Here is an 18220-nt window from a genome sequence, read left to right as displayed (position 1 = left end):
CGAGTTTTACCAGTTAAGAAAATTCTAAAACCATCAATTTGAGAAAGAGGACGATATAGAAATATTCGATGTTGTCCAAGTTTAGGGACAATATTGAACACTTTCGTATAGTTTAAGGATTAGATTGAATTTGTAACAAAAATTTATGAACAACATCGAACAAATTTGAAGGCTCAAGGATAATATCGTACGTTAGTATAAAGATCATGGACTACATTTGACAAAAAAGTTCAAAATTGAGGGATGATGTTGCATATTAGATCAAAATTTAGAGACTATTTGTGTAATAAATTATAAAGACTAAAAGTGAACTACCCCGAAATAGTATGGTTGAAATTGTATGGATGAAATTGTATACTTCCCTCAATAAGGTGTGCACAAGCAGATTTTTACTGAATATAATTTCTCGATGAAACGCAGTGACTTTTTCTTATCTCGAAACATCCGAAACTTCGAAATTTCCGATTTTTTTTTTTTAAGACTCGGATAAATTCTTGCTTTTTGGTTTTTTCTTTTCTTTTGAAAAAAGCTTAAACGAAGGTGGCCCTGATTATTGTATTTCGATTTTCCCATTCAAAGCCAAAACGACAACGTCTCGCTCTTCCCCGTTGCACTGCCCCCCGCCCCCTCGTCCCGACTCTCTCTTCAAGCTCTCAGCAAACCTCACTGCAGACTCGCAGAAGAGTCAACGAGAGTCAAGGGATAGAGAGAGATCGCGCAGTCGTGGCCTAAACCCTAATTCCTCGGCCGGCAATGGCGAGATCTCTGATCCTCGTGGCTCTGATCTCCCTCCTCCCCTTCCTCTCCGCCTCCTCCCCCTCTCTCGAAAGCCCCAAGGGTCGGAGAGTCCTCGTCTTGCTCGACGACTTGGCGATCAAGTCGTCGCACTCCCTCTACTTCGGGTCCCTCCAGTCTCGCGGCTACGACCTCGACTTCAAGCTTGCCGACGACCCCAAAATCGGCCTCCAGAGATACGGCCAGTACTTGTACGACGGCCTGATTTTGTTTTGTCCGGCGACCGAGCGTGAGTTCTTTGTCGCTCCACATTGCTTTGGCGTTCTATCTTTGACTTCCCGGGTCGAATTTAACTTAGCTCGGACGAATCTGGATGTACAGCTTGCGCGTCGTTTAATTAAATAAATTTGCTATTCGTCCTTATCCATTTTACGTGTTGTGATCGTTGGACGTAAGCTGAGGAGTAGTTTGGTTGATCGCTTTTGCTTGCTCGATGAAATAGGATTTGGAGGATCTCTTGACCAGGCTGCCATTCTGGATTTTGTTGATTCGGGCCATGATTTGATTATTGCTGCTGATGCCAATGCTTCGGATTTGATTCGAGAAGTCGCTACCGAGTGCGGAGTTGACTTTGATGAGGTCTACATTGCTTTGTGCTTCTTTTCTGATTGTTGCTATGATATCATGTTCCGTCATTTGCAGATTTTTAGTAGCAATTTCATCATGAGTTTTCTTTTGTGTGATTTGGTGTTTTCAAATGCAGCAGTTAGCTTGTAATTTTGATAGCTGTTTGCCCTTTCATTTGGATGCGGGTATGTTGGGTCATGTCGTTGATCTTCATTGCATGTGGTGCAGGATCCTGTGGCTATGGTTATTGATCACATTGGCTATGCAGTTTCGGACACAGAAGGGGACCATACACTGATTGCTGCCGATGATTTCATCGATTGCAGCGTCATTCTCGGGAATAAGAAAATCGAGGCAAGTAAAAGATCCTGTCTTGGGGTTATTTATGTGCATGACTTACATGTTAGGTTGTTCTGGTACATGTTTACTATGCTTATGTGATGTAATGACACTAGTGTAGGATTTAAGTCGTATCTTTCTTTACTGAGAGTTCCTTTTGGTGCTTTCTATTATAGCAGTTGTTTTATCATTTTGGCTCTTTTAAATTTGTCAATGGTGTCGGCATTCAAATATTAGACATTTCCCTGGTTATAATGATAACAAGACATAAAGCAAAGATCCTCCTCAGATGATTTTATTGATGCATGCTTGTGAGTATATAGTCCGGATGATTTCTGATAAAGGTCTTACACATGTTGCCAAATGGGGTTTATCTGATAGGGGTTTATCTAATAAGCTCCCGTGGTTCCAGGCTCCAGTACTTTTTCAGGGGATTGGACATTCATTAAATCCTTCCAACCATCTGGTAATATGTTAGTCTCTTTTGCTATTTCAAGTTTTCATTTTTTGTCATCTAGAAATGCTTGTTTTCAGTTCATTTTTGGAGAGAGTTTTCTTCAACTTTGGTATATTGTGCACCATTTATAGGTCTTGAAGGTTCTTGCGGCCTCTCCTTCTGCTTACTCTGCTAATCCAAAGTCCAAGTTGTCAAACCCGCCATCACTTACTGGATCTGCTATATCACTGGTTTCAGTTATGCAGGTTAGTTGAGTTGTTCTGGTTGGCATCTTGTAATTTGGTCTTTCACCTTACCCTTGATGTCCTGGTTCTTCTTCTAGGTAGTTTGCTATAAATTATAAGTGGAATCGGATTTCACAAAGGATCTAATTTCTGCGCATTGTCGAGATAAAGCGTAGGTTTGCCTATATTTAAGCATTCATGGAGATTGGTTTTGCATTAGACGATGTGTGGCTATAAGTTTTGCTCTTTGAATTGACAATATTGTTATGTTGCTGCTGATATATATGTTGATAATTAGCTGGAGGAATTGAAACAACATCTGAGACATTAGACTTGATATTTTTCCTTTTTGGTGGATGAGTATGTCAATTGGCTCTCATATAATGCTTTTTGTTTTGGTAGATAGCGTAACTTAATTTTTCTTTATAGTGTTCCCTTGGTGTATCCTCTCACATTTCTTTTGTATGCTTAGACATATTACGAAATTACTTCCATTTGATTTGAGTAGATTGCTGGGATTTTTCTCACGGGCAATGAATATCTGAAGTATACTTATTAAAATGGCTAAATTCTTTGCCGAATGGCTTCTTGAACGATATCTCTTAGACAGGTCTTTTATTGACATATAGTTTTTGTGCTGTGGCTACAAAAAATTTTCGCAGTATGGTATATGGTCTGCTTTTAGAATATTATTGATCAAACCATGGTTATTTCAAATACTAGAATCATGCTTAGGGTTGTGATAGTACTTAGTTTTTTCATTGCAACGTGCCTGTACATTACTGTAAAATTGTGTTCGGTTTCTAAATTGTATGCATGGGAAGGTTAACTTGACTTTGTAGCGCTTGTGGCAATACTGAGTATAGGACTCTTTGGGATGAGAAAGTGGGACTTATTCTTTTAGGGTCAGAGAGGAAGTTGAACTTGCACTGTATAAAGTTTGTGGGGTTCTGCCAATCATTTTGGCAATTTTGAGTAACTTTATGAATGAAAAAACTGACATTGCATAGGATGCATGCAAGCTGGGGACATGCGTATATTATTTACCTCATCCTTTATGGGACATTGGATCTGGTCGAGCATTTTCTCAATAGCTTCAGCCTTTTATCCATTTTTGTGAAATCCTTTAGTTAGAAATTTCTTTGCTTGTCGTCTCTGAATTCCTTAATTCTAGGATCTCTCTCTTTCTCTCTCTTTGCCAAAGGGAAGGCTCTTTTCTCATTGGGCTTTCCTCTTTGCTTCTACATAATAGATTTCTTCTCTCTTACCAGTAAACCTGCTTTTGAAGTGGTCGATTTGTTTCTATAGTAGCAAGCAGTCCAACAACATTTCTCACTTTTACATGCCTCGAATTTCAGGCGAGAAACAATGCCAGGGTATTGATTACTGGCTCCTTGAGTATATTCAGCAATCGGTATGTAGTAAAATTTGAGGGATCTAAGTTGTCCTTTCCATCTTTCCATTTTCCAATCTGATAGCTGGTTGTTTATCAGATTGTTCAGATCTAGTGTGCAGAAGGCTGGGAGCTCAACCAGGTGGGTGAGGCTATGACTTCTTGTTAATTTTCGGTGTTTCTTTCTGAATGGCACTTTAAACACGCATCTATGTGTGGTACAACTCTTACAATTTGGATATTTTACCAAAGTAGGATGTTTAAATTTCTATTTCGTTTGGGAACCCTGCTTTATTTACTTTTATATTCTCCCTTCCTTGGAGCATGAATCTGCTCATCCAAGGGGGTATCCTTACTAATTATCCCAGTAAAAAAGAACGGGGGGCGTTATAGAATTTTTTTTAGTAGGGACAAAATTTGATCAACAATTACAAAGAAATCAAGTGCAATGATTTTAGTAATTAGGTTAGTGTTCTTACCCGAAAAATCCAATAAAAAGGAATATTTAATAGGTTTGATTTATCTGTGGCAGCTACAATTTGATCTTTTTTAAAAATTGTTTATTAAGTTTTATCAATTTGTGGGGACACATCGAAATGAAAATGTTGAATGTTGTCTTAGCTATATTCCTTTTAGAAAAACTAATGGGGGCAAAATTTAATTTTAGGTCAAAATGTTGAATTAAAACTCACATTTATTTCAAAGTTCCCCATTATTGCATATTCAGGTCAGTCCCTGGTTATAGATGCATGTTTAAGAAAGCTTATGTTATCTCATATCATATTAAGGGAATGAAAAACAAATTCAGTCTGTTGAGTTTGAGGTTTGATTAGATGGTATGGTTGCTCCACGTGTGACCTTTGTCTGTCACAGGTTCAGATTAGAATAAGCTCTTTGCACTGCTGGGTTGAGGTTGTTTTAGTGGGAAGTCTTGGTGATCTCCTCAAGTCCCTTGAGACCTTGTGCTCTCAAATACTTTTTGTTAATATGAAGGAGATGTTGGTTTCTTTTGAATGCTGTAGTAACTTGATGAAGACTGAGCGAGTGTTTCTCTTAGCATTGCTGCTCTTTGCACTGCTGGTTTGTTTTAGTGGGAAGTCTTGGTGATCTCCCCAAGTCCCTTGAGACCTTGTGCTCTCAAAAACTGTCAATATCAGAAGAAAATTGGGCATGCTTCCATACCAAGAAAGTTAAGGAAAGTTTAATTGAAGTTGTACGGCTTTTGTGTTCATAGGTGATAGTGTACATTCTACTCATTTCAGTCTGCTCTTTGCACTGCTGGGTTGAGGTTGTTTTAGTGGGAAGTCTTGGTGATCTCCCCAAATCCCTTGAGACCTTGTGCTCTCAAAAACTTTGTCAATGTCAGAAGAAAATTGGGCATGCTTCCATACCAAGAAAGTTAAGGAAAGTTTAATTGAAGTTGTACGGCTTTTGTGTTCATAGGTGATAGTATACATTCTACTCATTTCAGTCTGATATTCATTGGTCTTGGTGGTATTAATTTGTCAAAATGGTTTTCTATACGATGTGAACTTGCACAGAAGGTTTAAGCTGTCTGATGATGCATTTCAAATTCTGTAATGTGTGTAGGAATTATCTATTCTGTTATATGTGGGATATGTCAATCACGCTTAGATTTCAGAGAGTACTTTGAAATTATAGCTGTGGCCCATCTGCCGCTTTAGGAAGGCAACTTTCATCATTTTGGACTGAGCCTATTGGGCCTTAATGTGGAGTTGTAGATTTTGGACGTTGATTATCTTCTCGAGGGTTTTCAATGTGGCGTTTGTTGTTTACTGTCTTTCCCAGAATGACGTGTTTGAGATGTACAAAATGATTTTAGATGGTGTTATGCTGGTGTGTTACTTAAGGAATATTGCTAAATCTGCACCTGCTACAGGATTTGATGAATATGCTTTTGTTCAAACAGGCATGAGAAAGCAGGAAATGAGCAGTTCCTCACTGAAATTAGCAAATGGATATTCCATGAGAGAGGACATCTGAAGGTGAGACATTCAGCATAAGTAGAGTGGCTTTACGGTTTTGGTATAAGGTATTTTTCTTGGTGAAAATTGAGGTTTATATGTGTCACCTGGTGGAGTGCCTTATGATTTTATGTGGGAATTCTACCAGAAAAGGTTCCATCTGGATTACTTTTTAGTTCTCACATAAACATTCATATCCGACAATGGAGTGTAGTGGTATATGGGGTCTTTGTTTGGTCAACTGCAATATGATGATGCTTAGTCATAGTTTGTTGCTGCTGCAATTTTATTTTCTGTTTGCACTTCATCACCTTAAAACACTTCCTCATTCATAGGCTGTGAATGTGAAACACAATAAAGTTGGGGAAGCTGATGAACCTGCGATCTATAGGATCAATGATGACCTGGTAAGTTTATTCCTTCTGATTGAAATGTTTAAAAGAAAGATGGTTTGGGTTTTGAAAAGCAAAATTCCACGTGGATTGACATTTCGTTGTAGGAATACTCAATTGAGATATACGAATGGTCTGGAGGCAGCTGGGAACCATATGTTTCAGATGATGTTCAAGTTCAGTTTTACATGATGAGCCCTTATGTTCTGAAAACTTTATCTACTGACAAAAAGGTGATATAACTTTCAGTAACTCTTCACCATCTCTGCCTTCTCTCATTCCAGAAAGTTTATCAACTGTTATCATGTCTTCCTGCAGGGTGTCTATTCTACTTCGTTTAAGGTTCCGGATGTCTATGGTGTTTTCCAGTTCAAGGTTGAATACCAAAGGCTTGGATACTCTAGCTTGTCCCTATCAAAGCAGGTATTTGACTCTTCCATCTTGGATATCTTACTTGTAGCTAATTTGCACTTTTCTTTTGTGTGAGCTTGTGAACCATCCATTGATCTGTCTGGATTCCATGTTGGTGGTTGGAAGAAATTTTCATTTCTTTGTGAGAGTCAATGATGGTGTGATTTTTCACCTTTGAAATAAGCATCCTGGTATGGTTACTTGCCGGTAGCAACTGCAGAGAAGACATAATTTGTGCAGTGCAAAGTAGTAGTCTACAACTCTGTTGGTGTTGCTTTACAAGAACATGCTCATACAGGTCCTGTTTGAAGAAGAAAAATGGCAAAAAGCAACCCACTGTCTGAAACCCATTTTTGCTATTCCAAGTGATGCCTGATAGAGCTACCTCCTCCTGCTTGATTTGTAGATGGCCAAAGCTGATTTCATTGCCTTATAAGAAGGCTCTAAGCAAAAAATTGTTGTCAAATCGAGAACATATCTCGTACATACCAAGAATACATCTTCAGTGCCTTTTTGCCATTAAATTTGAGCATCATTTTTGTGCTATCAGTTTGTTGTTGTTGTTGTCTATTCCTGATGGACCTGAGGTATTTGTGTATCAATAAATTTCTGTCTTATAAGAAAGAATAAAAAAATAATCAAACTTAATTATACGAGCATAAATCCTTATCATCTGCTGTTTGTATGCTTTTATTTTTATTTTGCTGTTTATCATATTGAAAGCTGTTGTGGCTCTTAGAGCAGTGTCATATGTTTTGGTTTGAAAACATTCCATTGCAGATTCCAGTACGTCCTTTCAGACACAATGAGTATGAAAGATTTATTCCTGCTGCCTATCCCTATTATGGTGCAGCATTCTCTATGGTATGATCTTCTGGACCACGAGTCTCTTGTTATTGTTTTGCCCAAAACCTCTCTCTATGTTATGCTTTGCCAGTGTGGTGATAATACCCTCTTTCTTTGGGCATCAGACTAAGGGACTTGAAAATGTGGCATATACTTTTACCCATCCATGAAGTGTTCCCACTCTGCTCCTAGCTTATTAGATTAGGGAACTCCCACCATTGACATCACTTTTATGGTTTTGTAATTGTACATAAACAGAAGCATCCAAGTGAGACTTTCTTTGTCCTTTTCTTGACACTGGACTTTCTGTTCATTGTCAAGTTTTGTGTGGGATACTACGGGGGCTGAAAGTAAAAACTGGAAAGCAAATATTCAAATCGCACCCCAACAAAACTTGTGTGTCTTTGGTTCTTCAATTTTGTTACATTTTGGACGAAATTAGAGCTGGTGAATTTAGTTTGGTTTTTGATATTAAAATATCTAAATCACTTGAAAATTGTTTCGTCATAGGCTGCGAACAGTGTTCTCCACCGTGCTTAGGTTACATTGCTAATTGTGGGGGAAAGATTAGACTCTCAGATAGTGGTTTGATTCAAAGTAAAAGCAGTATGGTTAACTTTCATTTGTTTGATTTGGTTTTTGTTCTGAGAGTTTTGGTACCATAGAAACTCTACATTTGTTTGTTTAGAAATTTAAATTCCTCTCCAAATCAATCCAATCGAACTGGGAATGCTCCTAAGCTTGACCTCTTTATTGGGGCCTAAACGATTATTAGCTTATCATCATCATGGGGACTGACACTATTTCTCTCTGCAGACTTACAATTTTTCTGACAGAATTCCTTCTTGATGCAGATGGCGGGCTTCTTTCTCTTCACCTTTGTCCACTTATACAACAAGTAGAAGTATTACGCTTTCCCCTCCTTGAGACCTAATTTTTGTAGAAGTTTTAGCACCTTATTTTCCAGAAATTAATGAAGATCCGACTTCTAAAGTATTGAAAGAGATGGATGACAGATTTCCCTCCAATTTTCAAGATACGGTAGTAACTGTTCATGTTTCATGTACAAAACATAAGGCCGGAATTCCCTGTTGGGTTGCGAATTTCTTCATTTCAGCAACAACCTATCCCCTCTTTTTAACAGATGGAAATGCACCCATAAGCTAACTGCTATGAAGGTGAGTGAGGTAAGGGGAATAGCTACCCGATTGTATATCTCAAACGAGACCCTTGCATTACTTCCTTCTGATCCTGCCTTGTTGAAACCTTCAGTACATGGGTGAAGTTTGGAATGTTTTCTTGCTATCGGTCAGCAACTCATCTTACATTACGAAGGCTCAAGTATGTGTCTGGGCTGGAGTTTGAGAGTACCATGTTCATTAAAATCGCCGTTTTCGGTTTCTTGATTGAAACATAGGTGACTACTTTTGCGAGGTCGCAATATTTTCAAACGAAAGAGGAAATCCTGACGGTTGTTGGCTGTCTTGAACATTCTTTGGAGATGGAATATACTATGCACATATGCGCATGGACAAATAGATGGTCCTTACCTTTTCTCGGTAGGAGGTATCAGAAATGCTTCTCTTTTAAACTAGTGCACGAGTTTTCCGGCGTCGTTTGAAATATACTGGTTCTGCTTCCGCTCAATTAACATTGAATTCTGAAAAAAAAAAAAAAAAAACTGCAGACCTGTTACATGTCATTATCTTTAAGAGTTGCCACGCTGGGGTTTGCCTGTCCACTAGTACCAGAACAGCTATTTTCATGATTATACTTTCTACAAAATTATTGAGCTTTTTCTAAGCTTAATGGTATGTTACGTGTCATAATTTTTCAGTACAGTATGTGCATGGAAAGTATGATCTCGGACATGAAAAATTAGCTTCCCACTTGTGATCGATCAAATCTAACGAGACGAAAAATAAAAGGTGGGAAATTCTCGCAAATTCCCTCGAAGTGGCACTCGTTTCTCGGTTTTTTTTCTCGGACTTGACTTTGTTTTAACATACCCTGTGAACTTAGACGACTCCGACTTAATGACCAGGATACTCTTGAATTTGATCACTGCTCCCAAAAGCTCATCGCCGTTGAAAAGAATGATGGGCCGACCAAAATATGCTCGTCACATGCACATTTCGAGACTTTCTTCGGGGCATTTTGCGTTCGTGTAGGAGATCAAATGAAACTCACCGACTCCATGTCGTGCTTTTTCTTGCCAATTGTCACTTTGTTTCTCATTCATTGTTTGATCAAAATTTTTTCTGGAGCTGAGCAATTCGTGCTTGTTTCACGATTTCCATTACGAGATGTTTGTGATGGATCCGTGGTTTATATGTTCGAGCTGAGAAACGAGAAATGAAATGGCATTGGATTGCCTTTTTCTTCTCAAGAGTGTAGTCTAGAGAATGGAGTGAATTTCTCTCGCCTAGGCGGGGACGAGTACAGGGGCGGTGAAGTATGCTAGAGAAATCGGATCATGGTCATTTTGGCGGCCAGACCTTTGTCATTCTTGATGCCGCCGATCAGCCTCTTCGACAGGCTATCTCTCTATGTTTGCTATTTTTTTTTAATGTTTTTCTTTTGGGCAACCTTTTGTTTTCGGACAAAAATGCCCCCAAGATCGAGACTAGGAGAAAAAAAATTTCCATGAAAGAAAACGCTTTTTGGAAATTTATTTCCAAAGATTGAGACTAAGGGTGTTTTAGTTTCGTGAAAAATTTTCTTTTTCGAATGAGAAAATTCATTTTTCTAATTTCCAATATGTATATATTTTTTTGACATGCAAGTCCAAAAAATCAATTCGCTGAAATAAACATGATGGGTTAGCCCCACTACTTTTTTTTTTTTTTTGGTTGAAATCATCCCCTAGTCAAAAGCAAGAAAACAATTATAATCGACTCTCGTCAGCAATACGGCATAATTATTTCTGAGTAATTTGGACGCCGCATTCCGAAATTACAGTGCGCGAAAGTTCCCCCGGCGTCCAAGCAGATCTCGTCTTCAACGTCGCATCCAATGATTCAAACCCCAGCCCTCAACCAGGAACGCAGAACGAAAAAAGAAAAAAGAAAAATACAGATCGATTTCTGAAAATGGTGAAGATAAAGATGAGATCGATGATGATGATGAATTCATGTATGGGAAAGCTACTATCAAACGCCCCAAGATGAGCTTAATGGGCGTCATCAGCGAAGCTCCCAAAGGCCATTTCATCTGGGCCTCCCATGAATCAGACGAGCACGGGAAGGAAACCCCTCAATCTCGTCTGGGATTAATGGAGGCCGCCTTCTCTAATCGATCTGAACAGGTCACAGAAGCAGAAGCAGAAGAAGAAGAAGAAGAAGAAGAAGAAGAAGAAGCGATTACGAGTTCCATGGGAGTTCACCTTTGAACTGTCTGTGAGCGACGACGCAGGCTATTCTGGGCCGACTGGGCGGCGAAATTTATAGTCGGCTTCCAAGAACGCAAAACCCTAATTCTCACTTAAAGTTGTCGTCTTTTTATTTCTAGGCCCCTCTGTTTATGCGTATTTGAAAATTCCGACACGGACTGCTACTCCCCTTGTTTATTTATTTATTTATTTATTTTTTCAATTGGGCCCTTACTAAGGGGCAAGTTAGATAAGTCCATAAATTTTATGATATAGTACCCAATTCGCGAAAATTACACTGAGCACTAGGTCACGTCGGGCGACGACACCAGCCAACTCTTTCTTTGGTCTGCTTCTGCCTGCTTCGAGTCCTTGTTGAGCATTCGGACTCTTTCGAATCGAACCGAGTCCTATTAGTCGAGGTAAGGCACTAGCAATAGCCACTATCACGTGTTTCCTCTCGCGTGACACGCACGCGAGAATGAACCCGAATGTATCCATCCGCCCCCGTGCAGAGGGCCAAGGGTGTATCGATGGGAGTGAGGACTAGTTTGTTTGATGCCGGAAGTCGGCGAACCTCTGGCATTGGTCACATTTCTAGACCATCTTCTTAGTGACTACACTATGGATCGGCCTTCTTAGCGACCGCACTATGGATCGGCCGCAGAGTCCCCCGGCCTTCAAGATCCCACGAACTAAATTCTGGAAGTTACATGGTTGCTACAAATCCCCATGTTAACTTTGTTGACACTTAATTTTGTCGGTCCCCAGTTAAATTTAATAATAGGAAAAGGTCAAAATTAGAATTTGCCTTCTTTCTTGTTCTATTGAAGGTTTAGGAAAATAAAAATTAGATCCGCGTGGGGGACCTGGCACGCGAACTTCCTTCCCACCGTGAGCGGGCCTGGTCAAAAGCAAGTGGGCTGGGTGTAGGCCTAGTTCCCCCCCCTCTCTTCTAGTGCGCACGCTTGCGAGCCTCTATATTTTCCATTCATTCTTGATCCAAATGTTGTAATTCTTAGAGATTTTTGTTCGACGTGATTGAGTGTCAGATACAGTAGTCTATTGATTCAAGGATCATCATCAAGTTGTAACCACCGAGCAATTCACTATTGAAATTCAGACGATTGGTTGTCGGTGTGAAAAAATAGACATAGTCTTGATTAAAGCCGAACCATTATAAACTTTTTGTGCAAATTCTCTCTCTTCAATTCTTTTTATTTTATTCTTGACAGTAGATTTGTGCACAGACAAACTCTCAAGTCACCTCGGATCTTATTCTTGATCAAGCTCTGAACTAAGTTCCGTAACTTATTCTTTTAAATCCAGCGTTATTTTACAAATAAGTTTTTGAAATCACTTATTCACTCCTCTAGGTGATAATGCTATCTACAACACTTAATACACAGCCCGAGTTTCAATGCCTTCACTAGTAACAGTAAAAGGTTGAATTAATGAATAAATGGTGTACCTAGGAAAATGTGTTGACTCATATCATTTACTAAAAGAAAAAATGATTTATAGGACATGCGATTGTATCAGATGATATGTGTCATGTTAATTCAGCCGCGATATATATATGGTGTCCTCGATTTTCATGATACTTGAATTTAGGAAAAATGTGAAGACCCTAAAATCCTCACCCGCCTAAGAGTGGATTAGTATTTAATGAGTTCTAATTATTGAATAAGTTTTGAGGAATTGTTATCCGAACTCGATGATATTTTAAGGAGTTGTTATTGGCCCGATAATATTTTTAGGGACACTAAGTATTTAATTAGGGTCATATTGAGTCAAATATGTGCAAAATCGGGACAATAGGAGGTAGTGAATAACACGTGGCCGCACATGGACACATGGCAGCTCGTAGGGCCACGTGCCAACGCCATGGGACACGTGGCAAAGGCTGTCATGTCATTACTATGCTGTTGTCCATACCCATCAGCCGTCATCCCTCTTTCTTCTTGGCTGTGCATCCTCACCATTCGTGCTAACGCCTTGCCGTCCGCCGCCGCCGTTCTCGCCCTTGCCGTTTGTCCGTCCATCTGTCCATCATTGTTTCTGAATCATTCTTTTCAAAATAATCAAGGTAAGTTGATTTCTAATCCTTTTTACTAGATTGTCTATGGTTTTGCTATTGTGAATATTGATCATCGATTAATCTTGATTTGTGGTGATTATGACTCTGATTTGACTCTATCCTTGGAATTCCGGTTGAATCCGAAATTCTATCCTTTGTATACCTTGGATTCTATTGTGATGACTTCGATTGCAATCCTGCGATTCTATAAGTGGTTTAGTCGTTCGGCCTAGTAGTCATATTTGCGGAGGAGTTTCGGCTTACTCCTATTGATTAACCATTTTTCAGATGAACAAGTCGACAAGGAAAAACAGTTATGGGAAGTGAAGATCATGGAGGTGGATGACATTGGTGGATTGGGAGTAGATTACCTTCCTTTGTAAATCCTCCTAGTTCAATCTATGTAAATAAAGAAGTGTTGTATTTGATAATAATATGAATTATGTAAGTCAATTTGATGAATAATCTTATTGCTATAAACATGTGTGTTATCTTGTTAGTAAAACCATGTAAGGCTATACCCTCTTTATAGGTGTGCCTGCTGTTGGTGTTTTGTGTTCCATGTACTTTCATGTATGGCTCTCCTATTTGATTTTCTATTTAAAACTTTTGTATGCGCCATCATAGAATGAAAGATTAAATTAGAGAGAGCGAGTTTGGTAAGCCTTAAGGTGTCGCGGACTGGGATGCTACCGAAGATTACCAAAATAGTCCTAAATCTATTGTAATTGTGCCAATTTAGTCCTAAATTTTTTTTTTATTTCGATTTAGTCCTAAACCTTTTTGCAATTGTGTCATTTCAGTCCATTCGGTGAATTTTAGCCGGTAGGTGCTAACATGAACATCGGCTGGTCAGCGATTGAATATTTTTTTAAAAAAGGAAAAAAATAAAAATTATAAAATAATCATAAAAAAATTCAAAAAATTTAAAATTAGAATATTTAGTCATTGGCCGGTCAGCGTCCACGTCAATGCTGGCCGAACAAAATTCACTAGATTGACCGAAATGGCACAATTACAAAAATTTTAGGATTAAATAGACAAAAGAAAAAGTTTAGGATTGAACTGGCACAATTGCAATAGGTTTATGACTTTTTTGATAATTTTCCTTATGATTTTTTTTTTGTCGAAATTTTCCCTTTGAATTCAAAATTACGAAATACATACCATAAGATAAGTAAGCATATCAAGGGTCCGTTTGTTTCACCAAAAAAAAAGCCAAGATTTAGAAAACGTTTTTCGAAAAATAATTGGTTATATTGCTTAGAAAAATTAGTCAACAAGAAATTTTTTCATCATCGACTTATAACTGATCGTTCTCATGGGTGATGAAAATATTCTTCATTAATTCATTTTCGTAAGCGATACAAGCTATCATTTTTCGGAATTTTTTTCCCCAAATCTTGGATTTTCCATGAAAACGCACCCTAAACGCCAAGTTTAACAAGTCTACTAACAGCCACAACACGTGTTAAGATACCATTGGCACAATAACTCCCGCGAAGAACTATAAATATGATAAATCCGAGTCCTTAGAAGATCAAGAACCCTAATTATGAAATCAGATTGACATCTCAAGCACAATACATCTTTCGATTGATAATGTCGTTATTACGTCCATCCAGTATCAACATCAACATCTTGTATACATCCATCCTGGATCGTGTATCGACATCGACACTGTACAACCATCCGTGTCATGTATCAAGATTAACATGCCCTAACAATTTTCCCATAAATAGAATAGGATAATATTGCCATATATATTTATAAATGCCTAAGCTGATTAAACCAAAAAAGGAGGCAAAGATGGTTGCCCAAAGTGCTATGAAATAGATAAGTTTGCCATCTTATTAATCGAGATACATTACCAAAACAAACAACTCTCTTTGTTTAGTTCCAATTAAGCACATACTGATTTTGAGGGAAAAAAAAATCAGATTTCTTCTAGAAAAGCACTCCATAATGAAATTTATTGTAAGTTGCTCATCTTGCCAATCGATACATTACCAAAAGAAACAACTCTCTGAGTTTACTTCCAATTAAAGAACATATTGATTTTAAGGGGAAAAAAAAATCCAATTTCGTCTTAAAAATCCTTCCATTTATGGTCAATGCAGTGTCAGACAACGCCAAAGGTGATCAGACTCGTTATATATAGGACCAAAACCTCATTGTCTCTCGCTTTTGAAGGTCTCATTTCAGTGCAATTGTTAGGCAAGCGAGTTCTGTTCTTGAATTTTTTTTTTTGTTTTTTGTTTCATTATCTCAGTCTATGTAATGGAATAGCAATGCATCAGTGACATGTGTTTTCTCTTTTGTTTTTTGGTCAGATTCTTGTGTTTATTCAGGGAGCTAGATATTGCATATCATCGTCTTGTAAGCTCTTTGTGATTGAGGTATGGATTTTTTTTTTTTTCCTTTGCTCGCCATTTCTTAGTGGGGTATTAATAATCCAAAGAGCATGATTTAGTATTCTTACAATTGGAAGTGTCCTTCGAAATTCGGAAGACAAAAAATGAGTTTATCAAACAAAAGGAGAAATTTGTGTTCTTTCGCCGTATCTATCGCTTACTTTTCTTGTAAAGACAAGCATTGTTTTTCCCCTCTATCGTTTATTCTCATTGGTGTGCATGGGCGAACCGTGGGAAAACTTTGTTCATAGATTTGCTGGACAAAGTCATGTTTTATGTCCTGTTTTTTTTTTTTTTTTTGGGTGCCAATACCATATTTTATGTCTCGAGACTAGCTTCACATCCACGTGGGACGCGTGGGACGGTATTCCAACATTGTCGCTGAAAACATACGACAAAATTTTAGAAGGAAAAATTCTTTGAGAAAATTAAAGAAGTGGATAAGTTTCCATTAAATTCGTCTTCCTTAGAACCCTACTTCTTGCCAATAATCAATGATGAAATCATTAGAACTGGAAATGCATCATTCCTTTCGTTTCGTTATTTATTTATTTATATTTTTTTCCTTTTTCTTTTCACGGAATGTTACTTCTTTAGGCATTTCCTTTTTAGAAATATTTCATGTATGCTTGCTTCTTTCCATCAACAATTTATGACGGTCTAAGTTTCTTTTGGTTTTATTTTGATTTCTTTCATAGGAGTCATGAAGTCCATCCATGGAGCTCCAAAGCTGAACAAGCCCAAGGTTGTGTTTATCATGGGAGCAACAGGAACCGGAAAAACCAAGCTCTCCATCGATCTCGCGATCCATTTTCAAACCGAGATAATCAATTCCGACAAAATCCAGGTGTACAAGGGGCTCGATGTCGTCACCAACAAGGTCACCGAGCTCGAGCGCCGAGGTGTGCCGCACCACCTCTTAGGAGTGATCGACGACCCCGATGTCGACTTCTCGGTGCACGATTTCTGCCGCGACGCGTTGATCGCCATCAAGCAGATAACGGAACGCGGATGTGTCGCGATCGTTGCCGGGGGATCGAACTCCTTTATCGAGGTGCTCGTGGAGGACCCGACGCTTAACTTCAGGTCCATTTACGATTGTTGTTTCATCTGGTTGGATGTGTTGCCGCCCGTATTGAATGCCCGAGTGTCGAAACGGGTGGACGAGATGGTTGCCGGAGGCCTAATAGACGAGGTGCGAGGAATTTTCATCCCGCAAGCCGACTACTTGAGCGGCATCCGCCGTGCCATTGGAGTCCCGGAGATGGACCGTTTCTTGAGAGTTGAGAATCACATGATCGACGACGGGATACCAAAGGAGGTTCTGCTCGATGAGGCCATCAACGAGATCAAGGTCAACACTTTCGAGTTAACCTGTCGCCAAGTCGAGAAGATCCGGAAGCTCATTGAAGAGCGTGGGTGGAACATCCGCCGCATCGACGCGACCGGGGTCTTCGAGTGTCCAGGGAAAGATGTTGAGAAGGCATGGGAGAGCTTGGTGCTGGAGCCAAGCTTGGCAATAGTAGGAGACTTCCTCAACGGCCAAGAGAAAGCATTTAGTACTACGCCTGATCAATTTCCCGCAGCCTTGCCTCAAGTTCGCGTGGAGATGTGCGCGACTAATTAGAGAGTTATATAATATTATCGTGATCGAAGGTACAATTTTCATGCGAGTGCGATTACCTGGGATCACCTAAAGTATGTAGTTTTTAATTTCCCTTGCAAATGGCTATCATACATCCGGAATAATGTAAAGAGATATATCTCTCTATTTCCCAACTTTTATCCATAAATAAAGTCTATGTGTCTCAGAATGTACCACAATCTTCAGAAATTTTATTTAAGGAACATCCTTATCGAGCACTAGCAGTGAGATTTGTGAGGGCTTTTTTTCAAATTGCATAAAAAAAATATATATATATTTACCAAATTAGGGGGAAAAAAATCTATTTACCGATTTGGGGTCTGCTCGACAGTGTTAGTGCTGAGCAAGGCAGCTCTCCGCACACTACAGAGTGCGCAGAGAGCACGGCCCCTACCTTGCCGGCGCCTGATTAAAGGTGCTGGCAGGCGATGTGAAGGTGCTGCGGGCACCTTTCACGCGCACTCTGCAGCCTTCGGCTCTGCTTAAAGTAAAGCCGAAGGCTCTCCCCGTTTAGAAAGGGCAAAATTTTTGGCTTTGATTTCTCCTCTCCACAGAAGCTCAAGCCTTTCGCTCCTCCTCCATAGAAGCTCAAGCCTTTCGCCCCTCCTCCATAGAAGTTCTTCTTCCGTTCGTATTGCGCTTCCATCCTCTGTAGAAGCTCTTCTCTTTTCGCACTCTTAGAGCCCCCAAACGGTTCCATAAGCGACGACGTTTGTAAGCCCCAGATTTAGAAGTGCCGTGCCTCTTATTGGTGGCCTTTAATTATGATTTTAAGTGATCTGGATATTAAGTGAACAGAATGTGGAGTCTCTTGGGAGCCCTCCTCTCGCTTTGATTAACTTCGGCGAGATTTGTTCTTAATATCCCTACCAAGTTTTAATCAGACTCTCCTCTTGTACTCTCCCTCACATAGCTCATTTTCTCATATCCCCCTCTCCTCATGTGCCTTTATTGATGTTAGTGTTTTTATTTTATTGCAAATATTTCCGTCATGTTTAAATTAAATTGGGACTTTTTTTATTTTTGCAGAAGTTGAGACAAAAGCAAAGCCGACCTTCTTACTTGGTGCTTCCTCTTGATAGTTTGAGCTCTACATTCGGTGCGTAATTACCCTCAATAGTTTGAGGTAAACCTCGTTATAGCTATTTTTTGTAGTTTCGTAAGTATTGTTTTATTTATTTGATTATATTTTGTACACTGAATAGTTATAATGTTTACGAGTTGCAGTAAAAAAAAAATTACCATAATGACACTTACAATACGTATATGGTTACGATAGTCAAACCATTTATAGAGTTTTAG

General features: G+C 39.1%; 2 protein-coding genes, 1 long non-coding RNA gene and 1 other non-coding gene across 4 annotated transcripts; 2 read left to right on the top strand and 2 right to left on the bottom strand.

The window, feature by feature from the left end:
* Positions 1-626: 626 nt before the first annotated feature.
* Positions 627-8528, top strand: LOC115737197 (dolichyl-diphosphooligosaccharide--protein glycosyltransferase 48 kDa subunit). The gene is made up of 13 exons (XM_030669204.2): positions 627-1024; positions 1238-1374; positions 1591-1716; positions 2114-2167; positions 2290-2403; positions 3741-3796; positions 3876-3917; positions 5706-5781; positions 6096-6167; positions 6260-6385; positions 6471-6575; positions 7344-7427; positions 8264-8528. The coding sequence occupies exons 1-13, from the start codon at positions 754-756 to the stop codon at positions 8309-8311; spliced, it is 1311 nt and encodes a 436-aa protein (XP_030525064.1). The 5' UTR covers positions 627-753; the 3' UTR covers positions 8312-8528.
* On the bottom strand, positions 6698-7346 carry LOC125314983. The gene is made up of 2 exons (XR_007198334.1): positions 7053-7346; positions 6698-6954 (listed from the first exon to the last, which is right to left on the bottom strand). It is a non-coding gene; the product is annotated as an uncharacterized LOC125314983 (long non-coding RNA).
* A 2012-nt stretch (positions 8529-10540) lies between the features above and the next one.
* Positions 10541-10681, bottom strand: LOC115737263. Its single transcript, XR_004015000.1, has one exon. It is a non-coding gene; the product is annotated as a small nucleolar RNA snoR83 (small nucleolar RNA).
* A 5246-nt stretch (positions 10682-15927) lies between these two features.
* On the top strand, positions 15928-17091 carry LOC115737186 (adenylate isopentenyltransferase 5, chloroplastic-like). The gene has a single exon (XM_030669190.2). It carries the CDS (start codon positions 15977-15979, stop codon positions 16898-16900), a length of 924 nt encoding a protein of 307 aa, XP_030525050.1. The 5' UTR covers positions 15928-15976; the 3' UTR covers positions 16901-17091.
* The last annotated feature ends 1129 nt before the right edge of the window (positions 17092-18220 follow it).

Source organism: Rhodamnia argentea, chromosome 5 (assembly GCF_020921035.1).
Source record: "Rhodamnia argentea isolate NSW1041297 chromosome 5, ASM2092103v1, whole genome shotgun sequence".
Classification (NCBI taxonomy): Eukaryota; Viridiplantae; Streptophyta; class Magnoliopsida; order Myrtales; family Myrtaceae; genus Rhodamnia; species Rhodamnia argentea.
Note: the sequence above shows the minus strand (reverse complement) of the source record. Positions and strands in the feature narration are given on the sequence as shown.

Excerpts from the sequence above, each read along its gene's own strand:
- LOC115737186 (XM_030669190.2), top strand. The coding sequence starts at position 15,977 with ATGAAGTCCATCCATGGAGCTCCAAAGCTGAACAAGCCCAAGGTTGTG.
- LOC115737197 (XM_030669204.2), top strand. The coding sequence starts at position 754 with ATGGCGAGATCTCTGATCCTCGTGGCTCTGATCTCCCTCCTCCCCTTC. Across the intron at positions 3,918-5,705 it reads AAGGCTGGGAGCTCAACCAG|GCATGAGAAAGCAGGAAATG; the intron begins GTGGGTGAGGCT and ends TTGTTCAAACAG. Across the intron at positions 5,782-6,095 it reads ATGAGAGAGGACATCTGAAG|GCTGTGAATGTGAAACACAA; the intron begins GTGAGACATTCA and ends CCTCATTCATAG.